The sequence below is a fragment of the Lepidochelys olivacea genome (genome assembly GCF_965140295.1).
Source record: "Lepidochelys olivacea isolate rLepOli2 genome assembly, chromosome: 2".
NCBI lineage: Eukaryota > Metazoa > Chordata > Testudines > Cheloniidae > Lepidochelys > Lepidochelys olivacea.
Window position 1 is genome coordinate 39,185,015 of NC_140412.1, and position 26,600 is coordinate 39,211,614.

A 26,600-nucleotide genomic window follows, 5' to 3' on the forward strand; every position below is an offset into this window, starting at 1 on the left:
CACAGCTGCAGGATTCTTCACCCTGGGACGCTCATTCAGTCCCATCAGAAGGGATGCCTAGAGATTCACACAGGGGCCTCAGAGCCAGGACTATCATCCACATTACAGGGTCAAAGACAAATCAGACCCCTAGGTGCTAGGTGCATACTGGTGGCTGGGGGAGTCTGAAAACTTGTTTCCTTGGATGGTACCTACCTGTTTCCATGACTGATTCATCATCACGAGCCTGGTCCCAGCCAGCACTGAAAAGCTACAAGGCTGGGGCTAGGAGCTGCCCAACATCTAGAGGAAGGGTGGGACAAAAACTCATAAAGAAGGAAGGCAGCCTCCAGCGGCCCCTTGACACGCTTATGTCCCAACTGTTATATCCGTCCTCACACCAGGGGCCTTGCCCACATTTGGGGCAGCGAGGAGGAGAGCACAGGAAATCAGACAAGGATCCCTCTAGGTCGGGAAGCACTCTCCTGGTGATTCCCAGCCTGGTTAAATAAAACCCATGAAAGGGGCCTGGCCAACTATTGGGCGGGGGGGAGGAGCGGAGCGGAGCGGAGCGGAAGCTGTAGCCGCCGCCGCTGCCGCTGCCCTGGGAGCGGGAGCCAGGACAGGAGGCCGCCCTTGTTTGTGACAGTCCCATCACCTGCCAGGATGAGTGGTTTGCCCACCGCCCCCAGGAGGGAGGAGACCTCCCCGCCCTCTCCTCTGTCACGTGGGAAAACAAATGCTGCGGCCGCTGCCCTGCCCTGCCCCTGTGGCCCGGCGAGGCGGAGCGCGGGCGGGCCGCGGGCGGCACCATGAAGATGCATTTCAGCATCCCCGTCTCGGAGCAGCTGCTGGAGAAGTTCGGGGGCCGCTACGTGGTTGAGTGTCTCGGCTGCCCGGCACGGCCGCTGGGGTTGGGGGGGCCGCGCCGCCGCGGGGATCCCGGCTCCTGGGCAGCGCTGTTTTGGCTCGGGGCGGACCGAAGCGACTGAGCGGGGGGGCAGGGGAGCTGTGGGGGGGGGCAGGGGAATGGGGGGGCAGGGGAGCTGTGTGGGGAGGCAGGGGAATGCGGGGCCTGGGTAGGGAGGGAGGGGAGCTGTGTGGGGAGGCAGGGGAATGGGGGGCCTGTGTGGGGAGGGAGGGGAGCTATGGGGGGCCTGGGTAGGGAGGGAGGGGAGCTGTGCGGGGAGGCAGGGGAATGGGGGGGCAGGGGAGCTGTGTGGGGAGGGAGGGGAGCTATGGGGGGCCTGGGTAGGGAGGGAGGGGAGCTGTGTGGGGAGGCAGGGGAATGGGGGGGCAGGGGAGCTGTGTGGGGAGGCAGGGGAATGGGGGGCCTGGGTAGGGCGGGAGGGGAGCTGTGTGGGGAGGCAGGGGAATGCGGGGCCTGGGTAGGGCGGGAGGGGAGCTGTGTGGGGAGGCAGGGGAATGGGGGGGCAGGGGAGCTGTGTGGGGAGGCAGGGGAATGGGGGGGCAGGGGAGCTGTGTGGGGAGGCAGGGGAATGGGGGGGCAGGGGAGCTGTGTGGGGAGGCAGGGGAATGGGGGGGCAGGGGAGCTGTGTGGGGAGGCAGGGGAATGGGGGGCCTGGGTAGGGCGGGAGGGGAGCTGTGTGGGGAGGCAGGGGAATGGGGGGCCTGGGTAGGGCGGGAGGGGAGCTGTGTGGGGAGGCAGGGGAATGGGGGGGCAGGGGAGCTGTGTGGGGAGGCAGGGGAATGGGGGGGCAGGGGAGCTGTGTGGGGAGGCAGGGGAATGGGGGGCCTGGGTAGGGCGGGGGGGGAGCTGTGTGGGGAGGCAGGGGAATGCGGGGCCTGGGTAGGGAGGGAGGGGAGCTGTGTGGGGAGGCAGGGGAATGCGGGGCCTGGGTAGGGCGGGAGGGGAGCTATGGGGGGCCTGGGTAGGGAGGGAGGGGAGCTGTGTGGGGAGGGAGGGGAGCTATGGGGGGCCTGGGTAGGGAGGGAGGGGAGCTGTGTGGGGAGGGAGGGGAGCTATGGGGGGCCTGGGTAGGGAGGGAGGGGAGCTGTGTGGGGAGGGAGGGGAGCTATGGGGGGCCTGGGTAGGGAGGGAGGGGAGCTGTGTGGGGAGGGAGGGGAGCTATGGGGGGCCTGGGTAGGGAGGGAGGGGAGCTGTGTGGGGAGGCAGGGGAATGGGGGGCCTGGGTAGGGAGGGAGGGGAGCTGTGTGGGGAGGCAGGGGAATGGGGGGCCTGGGTAGGGAGGGAGGGGAGCTGTGTGGGGAGGCAGGGGAATGGGGGGGCGGGAGGGCTGTGGAGGAGGAGGATGGGGGTGCTGTGCAGGCAGGGAAGCTGATGCCCCTTGGGTGTATTTTCAGCTGTACTCTGTGTACCTGGAAGGCTTCCTCTTCTGCAAGGTGCGCTACAGCCAGCTACACCACTGGAACGATCAGGTAAGAGACTCCAGCCCAAATGCCTTTTCAGTCTCCCCTGCCAGCTTCAGCTAGGGGAGCTTCCATCAAATGGCCAGCAAATGCCCCATTGAAATGAGAAGAAACAAGGTGGCTGAGGGTGTATCTTTTATTGCACCAACTTCTGTTGGTGAAAGAGACTAGCTTTTGAGCTGCACAGAGCTCTTCTTCACCTCATTGAAATGAACTTAGGCTGAGATCCTGTAATGTTGCCTGTGGATGGTAATGAGCTTTTCTTGTGTAGTACCTGAAGTGGGAGGGAGATACTCCACAGCATCCAGACCTTTATGTAAGTGTGTTGTCATTTATTTGTTATTACACACATTTTTAAGGTGTCCAGCACCATAGAATGCAGCAAACTCTGAAGCAAATCACAGAGAAATATTGAGAGGAAGGGTGTTGGGAAATACAATATGCTGGGAATTTATATTTGTGTCAAGGAAGAGCTATTTTTTAATTTTGGGCAATGGAGACAGAATTTTTTGGCTGCCCCCCATTTCCCTTACACTTAAACAAGTAATATGAAGTATGGATGGAGGTGATTACACATCTAATAGCTTCTTTGGTAAACTCTTCACCCTTTGTAAGCAGTTTGATTTCATTTTTTTCTCCTACTTTTCCAATTATTTTCATGGCAGTTCTTTGGCTTTTGTTGTGCATACCCCAGGCATGCTGGTCTGAGCTATATGCAAGAGATGAGGTATCTTTCCCACCCCCACCAGCCCTTTCTTTGCAAAATAGTCTCCATTTTTCACCATAATACTCCTCAGTGAAGGTTTAAGGTGTTTCCTTATTGAGACCTGGCAACATCTGAAAGCTGTGAAAGGGGAATTGAGTAATGGTCATGTACCCAATATTCAGGGAAACAGGTTTCACACAGTTATTTTTAGTATCATTGACTGTAAGAAGTTTCTTCTGATTTTAGGACATCTGAAACTATTGCAGCATTCCTCTCTGAGTCATAAATAACACTAGAGCCTCTTTTAGGCCCTGTCTATGCTAGAGTTCAAATCATAGGTTTTTTTTCCAAACTGTTCTTGCTTGGAAGGTGCTAACATTGTTTTGAGTTCAAGTATATAGGCTCCAACTATGTTTACTGGGGCCAAGGTCCTGCTGTTAACACACCTATGGACTGTGTGAGTCAGAGTGGTAGGAAAAATGGTCTTGTGAATAGGGCATTGGACTGGGATTGAAGACGTGGGTTCAGTTTCTAACTTGACTACAGACACCCTGTGATCTTGGACACATCAATTAATCTACTCTCTTCCTCAGTTACTTATCTGTAACGTGGGAATAATTACTTCCTTGCCTCATAGCGTTGGTGTGAAGATAAAATCCCCTCTAATGATAGTGGGGGCCTTAGATACAAGAATGGTGAAGGCCATATAAATACCTAGAGAGGTTTATCACATAATTTTCAGATAACAGTAAGTGTTGCAGATAATTACATACCAAGCTCTTTTGTACTTTGTACAGCCTGTTGATCTTCATTCGTGTATTCTTCTGGATCACCTATTCTCTGATCCAATAACAAATATGAAATAGTAAAGGAGGGTGTAATAGATTTATATTTATATATTGGCTGAGCAGAGAAAGACCTATCAAACAGCTGGATTATTTCCATCAGTCTTACTTTTTTTTATATCCATAAGTGTCCAGATCACTTACGTTTAATAGCATCCTAGGGAAGCAATTCTGCTTAACAATTCTAACAGCAGACTGGAAATAGCACTAGAAAATGTACAGCAGAGGTCAGTCCAGTACTGGTGATAGGTGGACTGGATAATCTATTACAGAAGGTCTCAAAGTGTAGTCTGTGCAAACCTCCAAGTTAACATTATGCTGGTTCCCTCCTCCTCTCCAGCTGCTATATTGCATGAAGACAGCTGCAAATACATGGAAAAGGGCCACTAGGGAAGCATTGTAAGTAGGGCTGTCAAGTGGTTAAAAAAAATTAATCCCGCTGTTAAATAAACATAGAATACCGTTTATATAAATATTTTTGGATATTTACCACATTTTCAAATATATTGATTTCAGTTACAACACAGAACACGAAGTGTACACTGTTCACTTTATATTTATTTTTTATTATAAATATTAGTATTGTAAAAAAAATAGTATTGTTCAATTCACTTAATACAAGTACAGTAATGCAATCTCTTTATCATGAAAGTTGAACTAATAAATGTAGAATTATGTACAAAAAATAACTGCATTTGAAAATAAAACAACTTAGGCTCGAAAGTTTTACAAGTACACTCAGACCTATTTCTTGTTCAGCCAGTTGCTCAGACAAACAAGTTTGTTTACATTTGCAGGTGATAATGTTGCCTGCTTCTTGTTTACAATGTCACCTGAAAGTGAGAACAGGGGTTCACATGGCACTCTTGTAGCCGGCGTTGCAAGTTATTTACGTGTCAGATGCTCTAAAGATTCATATGTCCCTTCATGCTTCAACCACCATTCCAGAGGAGATGCGTTCATGCTGATGGTGCTTTCTGCTCAATAATGATCCAAAGCAGTGCAGACCAACACATGTTCATTTTCATCATCTGAGTCAGATGTCACCAGCAGATTGATTTTCTTTTTTGGTGGTTCGGGTTCTGTAGTTTCCACATCAGAGTGTTGTTCTTTTAAGACTTCTGAAAGTATGCTCCACACCCCATCCCTCTCAGATTTTGGAAGGCACTTCAGATTCTTAAACCTTGGGTCGAGTGCTGTAGCTATCTTTAGAAATCTCCCATTGGTACCTTCTTTGCATTTTGTCAAATCTGCTGTGAAAGTGTTCTTAAAATGAACAACATGCTGGGTCATCATCCGAGACTGCTATAACGTGAAATATATGGAGGAATGCGGGTAAGACACAGAGCAGGAGGCATACATTTCTCCCCCAAGGAGTTCAGTCACAAATTTAATTAGCACATTATTTTTTTAACGAGCGTCGTCACCAAGGAAGCATGTCCTCTGGAATGGTGGCCCAAGCATGAAGGGGCATATGAATGTTAAGCATATCTGACATGTATATACCTCGCAATGCCAGCTACAAAAGTGCCATGCAAACACCTGTTCTCACTTTCAGGTGATATCGTAAATAAGAAGCGGGCAGCATTATCTCCCGTAAATGTAAACAAACTTGTTTGTCTTAACGATTAGCTGAACAAGAAGTAGGACTGAGTGGACTTGTAGGCTCTAAAGTTTTACATGGTTTTGTTTTTGAGTGCAGTTACGTAACAAAACAAAATCTAGATTTGTAAGTTATGCTTTCATGATAAAGTGGTTGCACTATGGTACTTGTATGAGGTGAATTGAAAAATGCTATTTTATCATTTTTTACAGTGCAAATATTTGTAATAAAAATAATATAAAGTGAGCTCTGTACACTTTGTATTCTGTGTTGTGATTGAAATCAATATATTTGAAAATGTAGAAAAACATCCACAAATATTTAAGAAATTTCAATTGGTATTCCGTTATTTAACAGTGCGATTAAAACTGCAATTAATCACAATTACTTTTTTTAATTGCAGTTAATTTTTTTGAGTTAATCGTGTGAGTTAACTGTGATTTAATTAACAGCCCTAATTGTAAGCAATCACTTCAGATGAGACAGGATGTTACACGATTATGAAGGAGCAGGGAGGTGGTCTTCATGATTGCAAATGAGATGTGGTGTCCGAGATAAGCTCTGTGTTTAAAGTGGACCATTTTGATGATACAGTGGTTCACGCTGTGAAAAAGTTCGAGAGCCCCTGGTCTGTTAGGTCTCTTCTATCTCTAAATATTATGGTCCTGATCTTGCAAGCTATTTTACATTGGCAGATCTCTGCTTCCCACAGAGTACCCATTGCCTCCAGTGACCCACTGCCAAAAACAGTGGTCTATTATTACTTTTACACTATCCCCACTTAATGTGTAAATTTCTTGATGCTATCGAATGGAACATCACAGAATGGGGTCACACTGAGAGTGCAATCATCATTGAAAATATAACTAATTTGAAAACCAGCATGTTTGTAGATAATAGAACAACTTGACATTAAAGTTTTGTGTCTGGTTTTGGATGTCAAGAATGGCATATTATTCAGAAAGTGGCCCTTGAAGGAATTGTATTTCTGTGGCTTATGTGAAACTGCATTTTTTAAATGTACAGTATAAATCATTGTAACTTTTTGATGGATGGATGGATGTATATGAAACTCAGAACTTAAAACACAATTTTTTCATTTCTTTCCTTTATTTTTATTTAAGTAGATGTAACCCAATACATGTCTTTTCTTTAGCTTGTCCAACTAAGTCTTCCTTTAGTGTCCAACTTAAGTAGTAATTTCTGAGAACAAAAAGGCAGAATGTTGTTCTGGATACAGTTTCCACAAAACTTTAAAATCTTTAATTTTACCTGTTGGCAGTTTTCTTTTCTGTCTTACCTGGATTTCATGAGTCCATGTTTCAATCATTTTGGCATTTTGAATAGATCTTCTCTGCATGTCCAAAATTTTCAAGCTTGGATGCCCTCAACTGAAGCTCCTATATTTAGGCACCTGTGTAAGTGGCCTTTTTCTTCAGAGTTAGTGAGCATTTGTAACTCAGACTTCAGTAGGAATTGAGGGTACTTATGTTTCTGAAAAGCAGACCACATAGATCTTGATTCTGCAACTTGTTTGTCAAGTACTTGAAGTCAGTGGGGCTCTGTGTGGGTGCAGAAATGTGCATGTGTTGATTTAATTGCATGGCTGGGGACTTATTTAAGTATTTTTCTCGAGGCTGCTCAAGCTTAGAAATTGTAGGCCCTAAGCTTTAGAATGTCAGCCTTTGTCTCTAGGGGATATGCTAATAAGCTATATAGCCAGAAGGACAGGTTGTTTTTCAGACTTGTGAGTGTTTATTCCAGTGGTTCTCAACCTACAGCTGTGGCCCATGTGACATCCTTAGTCCCATGCAGATAGAATATATATTGTGTGGATGCGGCCCACAATGGTAAATAGGTAGAGAACCACTGGCTTATCCAGTACTCAAATTTAGGATTTGATGAGTTCTATATCACTTCCCCCACTTTCCCATGATGAAGAGGCTTTTCTGATATGAACACTTGTCAAATACTTTTTCTTTCTGTAAAAAGAGTTTTGATGCCTCCATTCCTTGGATTCATTCTTGGTTTTGCTCTTTATTTCCTTAGTGCCACATTGAAACAAAGGAGTCTTGGGGGAGACTGGATGACTCCGAAGATTGGTCGTGGGCTATAGAAACTTTTATATCTAGGTCACCAGTTCAAATCCAGCTCTAGTGGTAATGCTCAAAAGTTGTTATTGTCTGACTGATTATCTCAGCTCTAGTCCCAGAGGAACCTGTCCCATGACAAAAAACATAACCACAATTAGTACTTTTGTTGGCCGTCTTGGCAGAGAGGCCAAGGACCAAATGAGCCTGAAGAATGAATTAAGTCTTAGCATCCCTGGAACAGAGTTTGGAGCCATATTAACATCATAGTGTGGAAAAGGTTGTAGAACTGAGGACTATGCTATATCTGTTCAGATATTAAACAGAACACTTAATTTCTAGGGCTGGCACGCATTGCCTTTCAGCCTCAGAAAACACCCATGTGTACCCAGACTGAAGGAGAGTGGGATCTGTAGTCTCAGTGGTGCTACTGAAGTAGACAAATGAACAGTTACAGTGACACAGAGATAAACAGTATCACTAAAACAACTGGATTATTTCAGAACTTTTCTTTCTTTACTGTCAAAGTTGCCTCTAGTTTTGTAAGCAGGAGCACATGGCTCTATCCTCTGCCATCATCACTGGGTTAACTGCATCTCTCACCCTTCTGGGTCTCTTTGAGGGCACTCCCTCTCATGTCTTGGGCTTCTAGCACTTATCTGTCTCAGGCTGTAATCATGCGATTCTCCCTCTCTCAAGCCAGTACCTAGCAGTGAGCGGTCCCTTGTGATCAGCTGTGATTATCTCATTAGGTCTGACTTAGGCTCAGCTCTGCAGTTCTATGACAGTGGTGTCTAGGAACCAAGCAGTCTGATTAGCGCAAAATGTTTTTATTTAGAACAAAAACATTTCTGAAAAAAACGATCTTAAAACAATAAACCTGTCTCTACACAGGCCTACTTTCCCTAAAGTTTACCATTCCCGGGATTTGGGAATGTCCAACTCCTTCAGACTCCCTCTGTAAAGTTTCTCACTGTGTCAGCCTGTCTCCCAACAGCTTCTGAACATTCAGAAGCCTGAGAAGGGCCTTTTAATTGTTCAGTGCAGGATGGATAAAAAATTGATTTAAAAAAACAGAATTTATTCAAATTCTATATTTATTTATTCTATATGCTAACTATATACAATATTTTCTTTGTTTCATAAAGCAGTTACTTTTAAATGTAAATCCTATTTTGATAAACTTTCTTTCTTATGATGTACACAGTGCATTTGCGGCAGTTTTTATTTAACTAACAAAAACAATTTTAAAATGTCGAGTTTTGTGCATTTTAATTATATTCCAAATTTTCATCCAAGTGCCGCTTGACACAAATCACAGGTAAAAAAAAATTAATCATCTAGTAAGTAAGAAATGCCTCATTCATCATTTTCTAACATAATAGAAATATAAAAAATAATCTGAAAAATGTATGTTAAGCATATAATTGCTTGTGTGTGTGTTTAAAATATTTTCCAAAAGAGAGAGAGGGTGATAATGGTTGATATAATTGGTAGTTAGCAAAACATAGTACCAAATTATATCAACCATTATCATGCTTTACCTCTTTTGGAAAATATTTTTTACACACACACATTTAAGCAATTACATGGCTTAACATACATTTTTCAAAGTACCAATTCAAAACAAGGTAGAAACCTTGATTTTAAATAATTGATTTGTGCTTGCTGATTTAAATCATGATTAAAATCAGTGATTTAAATTTAAATCCGTCCATCCTGTTAATTTTTCTTTAGATCTTTGTTCCTAGCATTGGTAGAACAGTTGTCACTTTGGCCTGGTGCTGGGAAGTATGCCATTGTCCTGTAACTGAGAGCTCTTGCTTTCCTCACAGCAGCCCAGGAGCAGGAGGAGTTCTGAGCTCCGGGGCCAGAGAAGTTCTGCGTTCCCTGCTGATTATTGGCGGGGAGACCGGAGCCCGTGCTGGCTCCCCCATGCGCACACCCCTGGATGGGTCAGAAAGAAACTTCCTATGGGCATACTGTTGTATAATTGTTCACTACAGCTTTCCTTGAACAGTTCTCTGAAGCGTCTAGTTCTGGCCACTGTCAGAGACATGATACTGGGTGAGTTGGACTGCTGGTCTGATCCAGTGCAGCAATTCCTAAATACTGTGTTACTCCATCTCTGGAAACTTCTCTCCTCAGACTGTATCAATCTTTAGTTCATTTTTGCCTATGACACTGAACCTCACTTTTTTTTTTTTCTGTTCGTGCATCTTTCCATTTGTCATTACTGCAAGTAATGTACTTACTTACATCTTTACAATTTGTAAATTTCCTTTCCTTTCTATCTGCATTCCCTGCTGATTATTGCGGGGGAGACCGGAGCCCCTGATGGCTCCCCCATGTGCACACCCCGAATGCATCCGATGAAGTGAGCTGTAGCTCACGAAAGCTTATGCTCAAATAAATTTGTTAGTCTCTAAGGTGCCACAAGTACTCCTTTTCTTTTTTCTATCTGTAGGGGCTTTTGAATTCTGCTCTGTAAAGTGTTCCCTGACTTCCGCCACACAAATCATTATCAAAAACAGGGTGCCATGTAAATATTGGTGTGCTTTTAATGTAAAGCACTAACTACACTAACCCAAAAAAAGTCTGATTTGAGGAACGCAGGCTGATAGGATTATATTAGTAGATGTTAACTGTCTCCTTCATTCAAATATCTGAGTCTTAGGAAAAATAAGCTGTACTATAAAAGTATGGGAGACTGAACATAACTTTTTGTTTTGAAAAGGAGAGTTTTATTGCAAATTGTTTGGGAAGATTGAAATAGCTGATGGATTTCATTATTACAAAACACTCCTTTTTTGATGGGGGTTGTGGTGGCTAAATTCTCCTTACTTTCCATCTTTGAAAACCTGTGGTGTTAACAAATGACTTTTAGATTTGGGTCACTATTCAGAAGCAGATTAAAATAGTATGCTGCTTGTCCCTTTCTAGACAAATATTAGAATAACACGCCTATGACAACCTGACAAGAAGTTATAAAGTCAGGAAGAAAAAGCCTTTAGGTGTCATAATTGTCTGAATGTTGATTGTCGACTTATTTCCAGGCACTAAATGTACAGAGTGGTAGCCATGTTAGTCTGTATTAGCAAAAACAATGAGGAGTACTTGTGGCACCTTAGAGACTAACACATTTATTTGGGCATAAGCTTTCGTGGGCTAAAACCCATTTCATCAGCTGCATGGAGTGGAAAATACAGTAGGAAGATGTATATAGTACATGGAAAAGATGGGAGTTGCCTTACCAATTCCAACGAGACAATTAAATTAAAGTGGGCTATTATCAACAGGAGGAAAAATCACTTTTGTACTGGTAATCCAGAGTGGCCCATTTCAAACCATTGACAAGAAGGTGTGAGTAACAGTAGGGGGAAAATTATCATGGGGAAATTAGTTCTTAGTTCTTTGACCCATCCACTCCCAGTCTTTATTCAGGCCTAATTTGTTGGTGTCCAGTGTGCAAATTAATTCCAGTTCTGCAGTTTCTCATTGGAGTCTGTTTTTTGAAGTTTTTTTTTGTTGAAGAATGGATACTTTTAAGTCTTCTATTGAGTGTCCAGGGAGACTGAAGTGTTCTCAGACTTGTGTTTGAATGTTATAATTCTTGATGTCTGATTGGTGTCCGTTTATTCTTTTGTGTAGAGACTGTCCGGTTTGGCCAGTGTACGTGGCAGAGGGGCATTGCTGGCACATGATGGCATATATCACATTGGTAGATGTGCAGGTGAACGAGTCCCTGATGGTGTGACTGATGTGGTTGGGTCCTATGATGGTGTCCCTTGAATAGATATGTGGACAGAGTTGGCAATGGGGTTTGTTGCAGGGATAGGTTCCTGGGTTAGTGTTTTTGTTGTGTGGTGTGTAGTTGCTGGTGAGTATTTGCTTCAGGTTGGGTTGCTGTCTGTAAGCAAGGACTGGCCTGTCTCCGTCCTTCAGGATAGGTTGTAGATCCTTGATGCTGTGCTGGAGAGGTTTTAGTTGGGGGTTGAAGGTGACGGCTAGTGGCGTTCTGTTACTTTCTTTGTTGGGCCTGTCCTGTAATAAGTGACTTCTGGGTACCCTTCTGGCTCTGTCAATCTGTTTCTTCACTTCAGCAGGTGGGTATTGTAGTTTTAAGAATGCTTGATAGAGATCCTGTAAGTGTTTGTCTCTGTCTGAGGGATTGGAGCAAATGTGGTTGTATCTTAGAGCTTGGCTGTAGACAATGGATTGTGTGGTGTGGTCTGGGTGAAAGCTGGAGGCATGTAGGGAAGTATGAAATGGTAACAATTAGTTTGAAGACAAAAGCATACTGTTGATTGATTCTAAACACTGTACCAGCATTCACTGAGTCAGCCTAGGAACAGCCATGATTTTCATGAACAGCTGTTTGGAAAATTATTCTAAAAATCAATTAATCACAAAAGTAATTAGGCATAAAGGATTTAATGATTACAATATATTTGTTTTTCAATTTTGTGTACCCACTTGTATAGCAGACTAATTTTATATTTTGGGTTTGTTAGGTATCTACATAGACAAATATTTTTATTAGCATATGAAACATGTTTAAATACACTTTAAAATTAGGAGCCCCTTTCTGTAGGCTTCATCCAGACTGTATCTAAAAGTACAACTCTCTTAAACCCTTTTTACGGACAGTTTGACACCTTTCTAACTCCTTTTAGTAATGCTGCTCTGACTATTATTTCCAGGTTAGAAATCTTATCTCAAATGCCTCATCTGGCCTAGGCTTTTACCATATAATGGAACGTGGCTGTGGCTGAAATAGTTGGTTTAGACAGCGTGGGTGGGGCTAAACACTTCATTTTAAAACACCCCCACAAGATTAGATAATTCCAGTCATTTACCCTTGAAACTAGTGATCGTTTTCTGTGACGGAGGAGCATTTTTGTGGATGGATGGAAAAGAAACAATACTCACTGCTTTGTATGTCTTGGGCCAGATGGATAGAGGGTTTTACCATTAGGTGGATTCCACAAGATAGTGTTGTTGTAGCTATGTTAATCCCAGGATAGTAGAGAGACAAGGTGAGTGAGGTAATATCATAGAATCATAGAATATCAGGTTTGGAAGGGACCTCAGGAGGTCATCTAGTCCAACCCCCTGTTCAAAGCAGGACCAATCCCCAATTAAATCATCCCAGCCAGGGCTTTATCAAGCCTGACCTTAAAAACTTCTAAGGAAGGAGATTCTACCACCTCCTTAGGTAACGCATTCCAGTGTTTCACCACCCCCCTAGTGAAAAAGTTTTCCTAATATCCAACCTAAACCTCCCCCACTGCAACTTGAGACCATTACTCCTTGTCCTGTCCTCTTCTACCACTGAGAATAGTCTAGAACCATCCTCTCTGGAACCATCTCTCAGGTAATTGAAAGCAGCTATCAAATCCCCCCTCATTCTTCTCTTCTGCAGACTAAACAATCCCAGTTCCCTCAGCCTCTCCTCATAAGTCATGTGTTCCAGACCCCTAATCATTTTTGTTGCCCTTCGCTGGACTCTCTCCAATTTATCCACATCCTTCTTGTAGTGGGGGCCCAAAACTGGACACAGTATTCCAGATGAGACCTCACCAATGTCGAATAGAGGGGGACGATCACGTCCCTCAATCTGCTCGCTATGCCCCTACTTATACATCCCAAAATGCCATTGGCCTTCTTGGCAACAAGGGCACACTGCTGATTCATATCCGGCTTCTCGTCCACTGTCACCCCTAGGCCCTTTTCCGCAGAACTGCTGCCTAGCCATTCGATCCCTAGTCCGTAGTGGTGCATTGGGTTCTTCCGTCCTAAGTGCAGGACCCTGCACTTATCCTTATTGAACCTCATCAGATTTCTTTTGGCCCAATTCTCCAATTTGTCTAGGGCCCTTTGTATCCTATCCCTGCCCTCCAGTATATCTACCACTCCTCCTAGTTTAGTATCATCCGCAAATTTGCTGAGAGTGCAATCCACACCATCCTCCAGATCATTTATGAAGATATTGAACAAAACTGGCCCCAGGACCGACCCCTGGGGCACTCCACTTGACACCGGCTGCCAACTAGACATGGAGCCATTGATCACTACCCGTTGAGCCCGACAATCTAGCCAACTTTCTATCCACCTTATAGTCCATTCATCCAGCCCATACTTCTTTAACTTGCTGACAAGAATACTGTGGGAGACCGTGTCAAAAGCTTTGCTAAAGTCAAGAAACAATACATCCACTGCTTTCCCTTCATCCACAGAACCAATAATCTCATCATAGAAGGCGATTAGATGAGTCAGGCATGACCTTCCCTTGGTGAATCCATGCTGACTGTTCCTGATCACTTTCCTCTCATGTAAGTGCTTCAGGATTGATTCCTTGAGGACCTGTTCCATGATTTTTCCTGAGGTGAGGCTGACTGGCCTGTAGTTCCCAGGATCCTCCTCCTTCCCTTTTTTAAAGATTGGCACTACATTAGCCTTTTTCCAGTCATCTGGGACTTCCCCTGTTCGCCACGAGTTTTCAAAGATAATGGCCAATGGCTCTGCAATCACAGCCGCCAATTCCTTCAGCACTCTCGGATGCAACTAGTCCGGCCCCATGGACTTGTGCACGTCCAGCTTTTCTAAATAGTCCCTAACCACCTCTTTCTCCACAGAGGGCTGGCCATCTACTCCCCATGTTGTGATGCCCAGCGCAGCAGTCTGGGAGCTGTCCTTGTTAGTGAAGACAGAGGCAAAAAAAGCATTGAGCACATTAGCTTTTTCCACATCCTCTGTCACTAGGTTGCCTCCCTCATTCAGTAAGGGGCCCACACTTTCCTTGGCTTTCTTCTTGTTGCCAACATACCTGAAGAAACCCTTCTTGTTACTCTTGACATCTCTTGCTAGCTGCAGCTCCAGGTGCGATTTGGCCCTCCTGATTTCATTCCTACATGCCTGAGAAATATTTTTATACTCTTCCCTGGTCATATGTCCAACCTTCCACTTCTTGTAAGCTTCTTTTTTATGTTTAAGATCCGCAAGGATTTCACTGTTAAGCCAAGCTGGTCGCCTGCCATATTTGCTATTCTTTCGACTCATCGGGATGGTTTGTCCCTATAACCTCAACAGGGATTCCTTGAAATACAGCCAGCTCTCCTGGACTCCTTTCCCCTTCATGTTAGTCCCCCAGGGAATCCTACCCATCCATTCCCTGAGGGAGTCGAAGTCTGCTTTCCTGAAGTCCAGGGTCCGTATCCTGCTGCTTACCTTTCTTCCCCAATATCTTCTATTGGACTAAATTCTGTTAGTGAAAGACACAAGCTTTCGACCTACACAGAGCTCATCTTCAGGTCTGGGACAGATACTCAACTGGTATATCTACACTGCAAAAAAAGGATGAGTGGCATGGCCAAAGCTGGCCTGGGTCAGCTGACTTGGGTTAGCGGAGCTTGGGCTGCAGAGCTGTAAAATTGCAATGTAGACATTCGGGCTTGGGCTGGAGCCTGGGCTCTGAGACCCTTCCTCTTGCAGAGTCTCAGAGCCCAGGCTCCAGCTTGCACCCAGACAGCTACACTGCAATTTTTAGTTAGCCCTGAAACCTGAACCCTACTAGCTCAGGTCAGCTGACCTGGGCTCGGAGACTCCGTGTTGTGGGTTTTGTATTGCAGCGTACACATGCCCAGAGTGTTGCAGCTAAATATAAGGGGGAACAAATTGTTTAGCATAAGGACTTAACGTTATCAGAGAGCATTCAAGATGAAGATGTGTTAGTGGGTTACAGATTGTTGTAATGAGCCATAAATCCAATGTCTTTACTGAGTGCTAGACACTAAAAATCATGGGAAGTTATGAATTTAAGTTCCCAGGCTCATCTTTGGAATGTGTTGTGCAGTTGTCATTTAAGAATGTGGACTGAGAAGTCCGAAATGAAGTGATCATGCTGGGAAAAGTGTTCGCCCATGGTTGACAGTGTTCTTGTCTCATCATTTTTCTGTGTAAGTTCATTCGGGAGTGTAGTGATTGTCTCATTTCACCCACATAGTTGTTAGGGCATTTAGTGCACTGGATGAGTATACCAAATGTTGGGATAGGCATGGGTAGGTGTGACGTTCCCTTCTGGTTTTATCTGGACCAGTGATCTGCTAGGTCACTCCAATCCTTGACTCTGGTAGTGAGCCTTACCCTGCTCTGCTGTGAGAACCCCCACTCCTGGGCTGTTCACGCAGAGCCTCTGGCACGTAAGCTGCTCCTTGGATTGTGCAACCGAATGACACTACCCAATATCTCCGGTCCCAGACACAACCCTAGGAACCTCCGTCTTGCAGTGCCCAGTTATGCCCGCTGGACACTGCAAGCTTATATGAGTACGTCAGTTTAAGAGATTGATATGTACCAGGCTTGTTCTCCCAAGTGGAGCCTTTGATACTCTTCAGACCAAACTCGCTGCTTCAGGTAGAATAAACAAACAAATTTATTAACTATAAAGATAGATTTTAAGGGATTATAAATCAAAGCATAAGAAGTCAGATTTGGTCAAATGAAACAAAAGCAAAACACATTCTAAGCAGATCTTAACACTTCCAGGGTCCTTACAAACTTAGATGCTTCTCACCACGGGCTGGCTGACTGCTCTTCAGCCAGGCTCTCCCCTTTGATCAGCGCTTCAGTCGCTTGGTGTGGTGTCTGTAGATGTAGGTGGGAGAGAGAGCATGGCAAATGTCTCTCCCTTTTATCATGTCCTTTCTTCCCTCTTGGCTTTGCCCTCCCCCCTTCAGAGTCAGGTGAACATTACCTCACTGCCGTTCCAAACTGACCAAAGGAAGGGGGTTGACTCACTCCAAAGTCTAATGGCATGGCTACACTTGCAGATGTAGAGCACTTTGAGTTAAATCAGCCTTTGTAGAGCGCAGTAGGGAAAGTGCTGCTATCTGTCCACATTGACAGCTGCAAGTGCACTGGTGTGGCCACATTAGCAGCTCTTGCAATGGTCACAGAGAGCAGTGCATTGTGGTAGCTATCCCACAGTGTAAGTGGCTGCAACGTGCTTTTCAAATGGGTGGGGAGGGTGGAGTGTGACAGGGAGTGTGTTGTGTGTATGTGCGGGGAGAGAGATAGTGGGTTTTGGGGGGGTTGAGAGCATGTCCGCATGCTGTCTTGTAAATTCAGACAGCAGCAGACCTCTCTCTCTCTCTCTCACACAATATTCCGCAATAATGGTTGCTTTGTGTCGGAGCAGATAAGGAGCTGGGTGTCGGAAACGGAGCTTTCAAAGGGCATATTGCATTCCTATAGCAAGTTCAAAACAATGAGAAGAGTGGCCACTTGATTTAAGGGGATTATGGGACGTTTCCAGAGGCTGATCAGAGCGCAGTAATGCAACACCTTGTTCACACTGACGCCGGGGTGTTTCAGGTAAGGAGAGCAAGCGTTAATCTTCTCGCCGAGGTGGAGTACCAGGAGCACTCTAGCCGTGGAGTCAGAGCGCTCTGCGTGCCTTGGCAGTGTGGACGGGTAGTGAGCTAGGGCTCCCGGGGCTGCTTTAATGCGCTCTAACTTGCAAGTGTAGCCAAGCCCTAACAGATTCTTTTCTTGTTGCCTAGGCTGGCGTCTTTTGTTCCTGTGAGGCTGGGCTGGGTTTGTCCCATACCTGACCTGATGAGGTGTGAACTGCCTCTCTGCTCTTGGAGAGTTTTTGCCTGGGCTTGCTCTAAACCATGAGGGCACGTTTTCAGCCTCATAACTATATACATGAAATTATAACCTTACTATAACATTCCTGTAACAATTACTATAACATGACTATAACAACCGTGCTCAGTGCATCATGAGCCTTCCGAAGATACCCAACATGACAAACTGCATTGGATACCACACAATCATTTTATAAAGATAAACCTGGGAGTGTAGGGTGTTCCCCCGAGGTACAGAGTGTCACAGTAGGTCCCATGGATTTTGAAAGATTTTGTGGGGAACTTGCTTCTGATGATTTTGGGGGGTTGTTTGAAGGTCAGAAGAGGGAGTTCAGGAAAGATTTCTTTAGGATGTGGTCCTCATCAAGCCTGAGTTGTAATTGTATGATGATACCCCGTATGAGTTCCAGCCTGGGGTGGTACGTGACAACTTGGGGTGTGTGATCAGACAGGTTTTTCTTCTGTATTGAAGCAAGTTCTCTCAGGGTATGTGGGTGTCCTGTTCCACCAACTCAAAGCACTACCAGACCCTGCCATAACACCGCTATGATGATCAGTACCCCCAACAACACACGTTTCAAGATCCATAGGTCCTAAACATGCCTATCACAACATGTAGTGTACTCATTTGGTGCACTAATATGTGTATGTATATATAAAAAGAAACAATGAATTCATACTACCGTGGCTCTTTTGGGTGATGTTGATCAGTAATTTGGCTTCTGAACCACAGAGGTCTGAGTATGACTTTGCTAAACAATCTGTTTGATCTTGTGTTTAGCTGTGACACACTGAGTACTTTTCCCAGACCCGAAGAAAAGCTCAGTGAGACAAGGTGGGTGAGGTAATATCTTTTATTAGATCAACTTCTGTTGGTGAAAGAGCTTATCTTACTCACCTTGCCTCTCCACAAGATAGGACCTCTTTAAACCTGGCTGGACGTCCATAGGAGCTCTACTAGTGGAAGCAGCCCTGGAGAGACATTGATTCAGCTCTTCTCCCAGTCAGCCTGGCCTTGCCCACTTTGGGATGTATTACCAGGCTTTGAGGTCTCCAGCAGAGTAAGAGTTGCAAGCAGCTTGTGCTTCTGGCTCCTTCTCTAGATGGATTTACTTCTTGTCAGCAAGTTAAAGAAGTATGGGCTGGATGAATGGACTATAAGGTGGGTAGAAAGTTGGCTAGATTGTCGGGCTCAACGGGTAGTGATCAATGGCTCCATGTCTAGTTGGCAGCCGGCGTCAAGTGGAGTGCCCCAGGGGTCGGTCCTGGGGCCGGTTTTGTTCAATATCTTCATAAATGATCTGGAGGATGGTGTGGATTGCATTCTCAGCAAATTTGCGGATGATACTAAACTAGGAGGAGTGGTAGATACGCTGGAGGGCAGGGATAGGATACAGAGGGACCTAGACAAATTGGAGAATTGGGCCAAAAGAAATCTGATGAGGTTCAATAAGGATAAGTGCAGGGTCCTGCACTTAGGACGGAAGAACCCAATGCACCGCTACAGACTAGGGACCGAATAGCTAGGCAGCAGTTCTGCGGAAAAGGACCTAGGGGTGACAGTGGACAAGAAGCTGGATATGAGTCAGCAGTGTGCCCTTGTTGCCAAGAAGGCCAATGGCATTTTGGGATGTATAAGTAGGGGCATAGCGAGCAGATCGAGGGACGTAATCATCCCCCTCTATTCGACATTGGTGAGGCCTCATCTGGAGTACTGTGTCCAGTTTTGGGCCCCACACTACAAGAAGGATGTGAATAAATTGGAGAGAGTCCAGCGAAGGGCAACAAAAATGATTAGGGGTCTGTAACACATGACTTATGAGGAGAGGCTGAGGGAACTGGGATTGTTTAGTCTGCAGAAGAGAAGAATGAGGGGGGATTTGATAGCTGCTTTCAACTACCTGAGAGGTGGTTCCAGAGAGGATGGTTCTAGACTATTCTCAGTGGTAGAAGAGGACAGGACAAGGAGTAATGGTCTCAAGTTGCAGTGGGGGAGGTTTAGGTTGGATATTAGGAAAAACTTTTTCACTAGGAGGATGGAGAAACACTGGAATGCGTTACCTAAGGAGGTGGTAGAATCTCCTTCCTCAGAAGTTTTTAAGGTCAGGCTTGACAAAGCTCTGGCTGGGATGATTTAATTAGGGATTGGTCCTGCTTTGAGCAGGGGGTTGGACTAGATGACCTCCTGAGGTCCCTTCCAACCCGGATATTCTATGATCCTACTGCTATCTGGAGATTTGCAACCTGTGTTGTGCTGTAAGTGAATCTGGCCCCCAGGACATAGCTCTGCCAGGTACAGCCTTAATGTTTGTCTGCTTGCGTTTAAAATTTAAGTCCATCTTTTGGGCTGGTGAGTATTGGAAACAACCAAGTTTCCAGTCATGTTGGACTGAAACTTAATGCCTGCAGACTGATAGCTCTGTCTGATTAAATTAACTCCCCACCTCCACCCTCCAAAGTATGTGTGTAAACTATTATGGAAAATTTCTATAGTTCTTAGAAGTATGAAAAAGTGAGATACTTTTTTGGAAGAATTAGAATGCTGGAGATTGCTCAGCAGATCGGATTCCACTAGGTTGAGAGAAACTTCTCTCCCCACTCCACCCACTCCCCAAATCTTTCAGACAAACATAGCCTAAGTTTGAAAAATAAAATTTACCAAGCAGTCCATTCCAAGGTGGATTAATTGCTCTCATTGATTTGGATTTTTTTAAAATAGTCCATGTCTCCATTTGTACAAACTAATGATGATGATGATGGGTAGTGCTGCATTACATGGGTGAGAGGCAGGGCGAGGAGGCAGGTGAGGAGGCAGGATTCGAGCTCTGACTCCATCTCTGAACTCTGGCAAATCACTTATATCTTTGCCTAAATTTCCTTCTCTGTAAAGCAGAGAATGCTTCTCTGTCTGAGGCTTTGGAGGGATCAGTGTATGTATGTGAAGAACTTTGAAGATGAAAAGCACTATATAAAAGCTGCTCTTCTTATTATATTTATGCAGCGACACTACATGGAAAACATGATTTGGTTTTACATAGCTTCTTTTATACTCTGTGTGTCTCAAGGCGGTTTACAAGTACCTAATAACAGGTAAATAATAAACAAATTGGAAAGTGATGATGTGTTGCCAGTGCAGGGGTAATGGAGCAGCTGCTACATGGGCCACAAGCAAAGCTCACACAAATCTTAATATATTCAGAAACTGCTTTACTGAGAGAGGGATTTTTGTCCAGGCTTGTCAGAGTTATGCCTCTTCCTTCCTGAAAATGCCTATGATGTTTTCTACCTCAATTTCCCCTGCTTCCAGAGAGTGGCATTAAATGTATAATAAACCTTGATCCATGAATTGTCATTTCTCAATAGTGGCCAAATGATGTCTGGCTGTAGAAATCAGTCTGTATTTCCACTAAATAAAATAGCTTTGACTAGAGTTGACTGAAATTTTTCAGGTAAAAAATGTCCCTTTTGAAAACACAAGTTTTATTTTTTTGCAAAAAAAAATTCAAAATGGCAAAATTAATTTTATGGCATTTTTTCAAAATTCTTATAAATATTGTGAGATGCTTTAAAAAATGGAAATGACTGAAACTTTTTACAATTTTTTAATTTTACAAGCTCTAGCTTTCAATTAGTCACTTGGGTTAGGATGGAAGTTTAACACTTTTGTAAATACTTTAAACTCCTTGTAGCACATGCCTTTGGTAACAATGGGACTGCGCCTCCCATTAAAAATTATTTTAATCTGAATGTACCACTTTGATGCTCTTTTCATGTTAGTCAGGTATGACCTTGAGGCATGGGGGTGGGAAAACCAACAAATAGTATCAATGTGCACATTTAGTATAGGGTAATGTAAAAAAACCCAAACAGTTTAAATTATTATTTACTTACTTCAACAGTCTGTTATAATCAAGGAGGGTCTGTGAAGTGCACATGCTTTCATCTGGCTTTTCATTTTTGCCAGCCTGTTGCCTGGTGGCCCCTTAAGGGTTTGACAAAAGCTGGGTCTAAGTGTGTGTGTGTGTGTTAACTGACCAGATGAGGTCCTGAAAGCAGGAGCACTTCCAGTTTGGGGGATCACAGGATCAAACAGCGTGAGTAGGAGAGAATGGAAGTCTTAATTTCGGGATTCTTTAACTTCAGTATTGCCAACCCTATGGGCTCAAAAATCCTGAGTCAGCCCTCCTCCTCCAATCAATAAATTGGGTGGCTGAAAAATCATGATTTTTAAAATAATGAATTTTTATTTTGGGTTTCTGAGACCTTAGGGTGCACTCAGTTCATGATTTCAAGCTTTCTTCCACAAGCAAGAGAGTTAGAAACTTTTTTATTTTTAAGTGAAAGCTGAGCATTTCACATTCATGTGACTAGGAGCTGGGGCTTCAAGAAAAAATGCCAAGTATCTCAGGACTTTGGATAATATTACAAGAGTTGGCAACATTGTAAATTGTAGCTTTAAAAACAGTTGATCCTTCTTTAGTTTGAGATCGCTCCCTTCTGTGTACTGGAAGATTCTCATTGGATTGTCCAAATGCCAAGTTGGAAAATCTCCATTTAATTCAACTGAACTAAGAGGATCATATTTCCTGTGTCTTCCACCACTTTCTGGGGGAATCTAAACTGCAAGAAAACTGGTATTGTGTTGGGTGGCAAACAGTGACTCTGCCTGATGATGTATTTTTAAAAACAAAAGCCAAGCCAATCGAGTGTTCTATGCTGTTGTCAGAACAAAGTTCAATTATCTGCTGAGCGTGGTCACAATGTGAGTTGAAAGTGCTCAGGAAGCAACATGCTCTCTGTAAAACTTACTGTCTACCCATTCAACCACAGCTGACTGTAGAATATGGTAACAGCCAATTGGAAGTGTAAAGTGTCTCCAAATATTTCTCAACTCTATACAGAGTCTGTATTATGTTAAAGAAATACAGTGATGCAAGGGAGACCTGTGGCGAGGATTACAGCATGTCTAGGATCCCTTTCTTTGCATTTGTGAATGAAAATCAAGGATTGACATCAGTGGTTCTCAAAAGAGAGGGTTTATGTGATCATACAGTATTACAAATAAATCTTGGTATAGATAATTTGGAAAGCAAATACTGAGTGTTGACAAAGACAGCATAACATTTGTCTATAGAGTGTGTAAGACTTAATGAAGTAGACATGCTGCAATCCTGACTTGGAACTGAGAAGCTGCTTCCAAGCTGCTACTCAGATTGCGTAAAGCTAAAAACAAAACAAAAAGCACCATGCTTTGCATTGGTGACAGAGTCCCCCCTGAGTGGCTCTGAAGAAAGTATTGTTGACTACATTGTTTGGCTCTGAAGGGGTTGTATGTCTTGAATACATTTAGAGGTTGAGAGAGCTTTCAGTAGCGTTGGGGCTAAAGTGAATGGTCATCTCCAACCTGGGGAATATGGTAATATGGTGATGTCCACAGAAGCCCATAGCAGATCTTCACTAACCTTAAGCATTATTTGACTGCCATTGTAGCTAAGACGGATCTTTGGGAGTACCGTGCCTGCTTTTCCTCCAAAGTTCTATCTTGCAATGACCAAGTCCATGGCTGATGAGAGGAGGTCTCAGCTTGAGCAATATCTACAGAGTGGTACGGAGTCTCTGCTTTCACTACGTGTTTGGGTTTTCAACTCTGTTTATGGATTCTGCAAGTCATGATTTGTGGGGTCTGGTGGGGGCATACCCTGAATGTTGGGATTAAACTACATGCGGGCCTGATCCTGCAGACCTAGCATGCCAAATACTTCCACTGACTTCAAAGTGAAAAACAGAGCCTTTGGGCAGGTCCCTTCAAAAATCATATCTCTCCTCTTGCCTTTAAATTGGCCTCCGTTTTTTCTAGAAGTAAGTAAATTTGTTTTTCTCAGATTTCCAAGCAGAGACTTGAGAATTGTTACAAGACACATGAAGTTTACAGGAAAACTATATGTCTGAAGTGCAGTTATAATACGTCATGCATGAATTTCACGTAAGCCAATACATTAAAATGTAACCCTTTCAACTACAAGAAATAGGAAGCTCTGAGACATTTTGTGGCCTCTGATGTAATATATGCTTTGTGAGCAAGACTTTCAAAAAAACATAAGGCTAATCTCTTAAATAACCTCACTTCCAAAACTGCTTAGCACCCAGCAGCTTCTGATGATGTCAGTGGGAGTTGCTGGGTGCTCAGCAGTTCAGAAAATAGGCTCCTAAATAAATGACCACAACTTTAGGCCCATCTATTAAATATTGGGGTGAAATCCTTGCCCTGTGAAGTCCATGGCAAAACTTCCATTGACTTCAATGGAGCCAGGTTTCACCATCGGGGTGTGTACCTAATGCAGTACCTGCCTTCCGCTGGGCGGGACTTGGGAGTGATCTGAGCACCATCCAATAAAAAGCGAACTTTTGCTTAAATCAAAGGATGGGTAAAGCACTCTTTGATAGCTCTACCAGAAGCCTTTTGATGTTAACTTAGAGGGGCATTGCAGGTAATCTTACTTTCAGACGCAGACCCTTTTCTCCCACCCCTTCAACTAACTTTGATTTCTATGCCTTTTGTTTTTCAGTAACTGTAGATCCAAGTATTACGAACAGTGATGTCTTCATCAGTTTTTTTAGAAAATTACAGCAGGTAAGTTTTGAATGTTTCAGCAACACAATTAGCTGCTTGGAACAACTGAACCTGTGCTTCAGCTCCTCTGCACAAAGGCTGCTTTTTCTGAGTGGGCTTCCTTGTACTCATATGCTCATAATATTGACCTCCTTTGTGAAGCACTTTGAAATCTACTGACGAAAAGTGCTATGTAAGAGCCAGGTGTTATCCTCTTATCCACGTGATAAGTTGTTCCTCTCTGTACAACCTCACTGTAAAAATAATTGTTTGCTTTATTTATGTCCTGGTGGGAGATCTGATGAATCTTTCGCCCCTAAATAATGCCCAGAAAAGTCTTTTGTGGAGAGCTCACTGAAAGGATTATACACATTCTTGGGTTTTGCAATCCTAGATGTTTTTTGGTTGTCAGTACTTTGGGGCGATAAGTGTATTGATGACTGCTGTGAATGTCAGCTTCTCTTACCTTGTAACACACAGTGACAGGCAGAGTTTGGCATGTATATGGAGTGTTTGTAACCTGAAGTGCTTTCAAAATCCATTTTTACTTGCTCCATAATGGGGCAGAAGATGAGGGAGGGGAATATCAAGTATAATAAGCACAAAAATCCCCACTGCATTGAAACGTCAACCATAACGTTGCAGTAAATGCGCAATCAGGAAACTGTTATGACTCCCAAAGTAACTAACTCTTTTCTCTCTTTGCCCCCCACCCCCCTGTCATGGTTTCTGTGGATGTGCAATACTTTACAATATGTTAATTTTATGTTTAGTTTGGCTCTTAACTACCACAGTGAGAAGCTCTTTCCGAAGGGACTCTTTGTCTTTGGCTATGGAAAGCATCTACCTGTTGTATGACCATAATCCTAATAGTTATAGAAATTCCTGAGAGGAAGTTATGCTTGAAAGAATTTCATAATGTGACAATTAATGTTTAATTTTAACTTTATTGCTCGTTTCATATTTGTTGTGAATTTTAGGGCTAGCAAGATTACAGGTAGTTGTGTAAAGAAGCATTCCACACAAAGCATAGACAAAAAGAAAAGGAGTACTTGTGGCACCTTAGAAACTAACCAATTTATTTGAGCATAAGCTTTCATGAGCCACAGCTCACTTCATCGGATGCATGCTGTGGAAAGCATAGACAAATTCTTTCACAATAAAAATGTGGCTTATTTACTACGTCCTTTTTTTTTTTTTTTTTATTTCCATACCAGGAAAGGTTCTTGTCAGTGAGCAAAGCAGCACTCTATATTTGAGAGTTAGGGCGCGTCTTCACTAGTAATATTAAAGCACTGCCGTGGCAGTGCTTTAACATGGCTGTGTAGCTGCTGCACAGCACTATAAAAAACCCACCTCCACGAGGGGAATAGCTCCCAGCGCTGGTGCACTGTCTACACTGGTACTTTACAGCACTGAAACTTGCCGCGCTCTGGAGGGTTTTTTTCATACCCCTGAGCGAGAAAGTTGCAGCGCTGTAAAGTGCCAGTGTAGACAAAGCCCTTAGAGATTTATTTAGGGAAGGACATAGCATCTTAGGGCATGGCTACACTTGCAGATGTAGAGCGCTGTGAGTTAACAAGCCCTCGGAGGGCGCAGTAGGGAAAGCGCTGCCGTGTGTTCACGCTGTCAGCTGCAATTGCACTGGTGTGGTCACATTTGCAGCACTTGCAGTGGCATTGGGAATGGTGCATTATGGGCAGCTATCCCCCCAGAGCACCTCTTCCCATTCTGGTGCTGTGGCTTGTGGGAAGGTGGTGCAGGGGGCAGGGCATCCTGGGTCCTGTCCCAATGCCCTGTGATACATCGCTTTGCATCCCAGTGATCCCTGTGCTTCCGTCCACATTTGGCGCCATCTTTCAACGTTTTTTGTACTGCACGCTCTGTTTTCCCTTTCAGCCTGTGGGAATGGAGCCCGAAGTGCTGAGGAGTCTCACCATCACGTCATGTTTGGCAGTCGAGTTGCTCCTTAAGCTACAAACTGACAGTGAGGAGTCCGCTGATGATGTCGACTCACGTAACGCATATGACACGAGATTGCTTGTGGCATTCATGGACTTGCTCACCACCTGTGGAACGCCACTTTTGGGCTCGGAAAACAAGCACTGCATGGTGGGATCACATCGTCATGCAAGTCTGGGATGATGAGCAGTGGCTGCAGAACTTTCAGATGAGAAAAGCCACTTTCATGGGACTGTGTGAGGAGCTCGCCCCAGCCTTATGGCACGAGGACGTGAGATTGAGAGCTGCCCTGCCAGTGGAGAAGTGGGTGGCTACTGCAGTCTGGAAGCTGGCAACTCCTGACAGCTACTGATTGGTTGCTAACCAGTTTGGAGTGAGAAAGTCAACCGTTGGAATTGTCTTGATGCAAATTTGCAGGGCCATTAATCGCATCCTGTTTAGAAGAACACTGACTCTGGGTAACGTGCATGACATTTTGGCTGGCTTTGCACAAATGGGTTTCCCTAACTGCGGAGGGACGATAGATGGGATGCGTATTCCAATTCTGGTACCAGCCCACCTAGTCTCCGAGTACATTAATCGGAAGGTTCTCCAGGTGCATGTGGATCACTGTGGGCGTTTCATTGACATTAATGCAGGCTGGCTCAGAAAGGTGCATGATGCACGCATCTTTCGGAACACTGGCCTGTTCAGGAAGCTGCAAGGCGGGATTTTCTTCCCGGACCAGAAGATCACTGTAGGGGAAGTCAAAATGCCCACTG

General features: G+C 44.3%; 1 protein-coding gene across 4 annotated transcripts in view; it reads left to right on the plus strand.

The window, feature by feature from the left end:
* The first annotated feature begins 571 nt into the window (after positions 1 to 571).
* SNX31 (sorting nexin 31) overlaps positions 572 to 26,600 on the plus strand; it is a 69,632-nt gene continuing 43,603 nt past the window's right edge. For 3 of the 4 annotated variants that reach the window (XM_084619281.1, XM_084619283.1, XM_084619282.1), the window contains exons 1-4: positions 681 to 857; positions 2,305 to 2,379; positions 22,758 to 22,872; positions 23,834 to 23,898. In XM_084619281.1, the coding sequence (XP_084475407.1) occupies positions 792 to 857; positions 2,305 to 2,379; positions 22,758 to 22,872; positions 23,834 to 23,898 (321 nt within the window). In that variant the 5' untranslated portion in view covers positions 681 to 791. Of the gene's footprint in view, positions 858 to 2,304; positions 2,380 to 22,757; positions 22,873 to 23,833; positions 23,899 to 26,600 lie in introns of all 4 variants that reach the window. The other variant, XM_084619284.1, reaches the window with a different exon arrangement.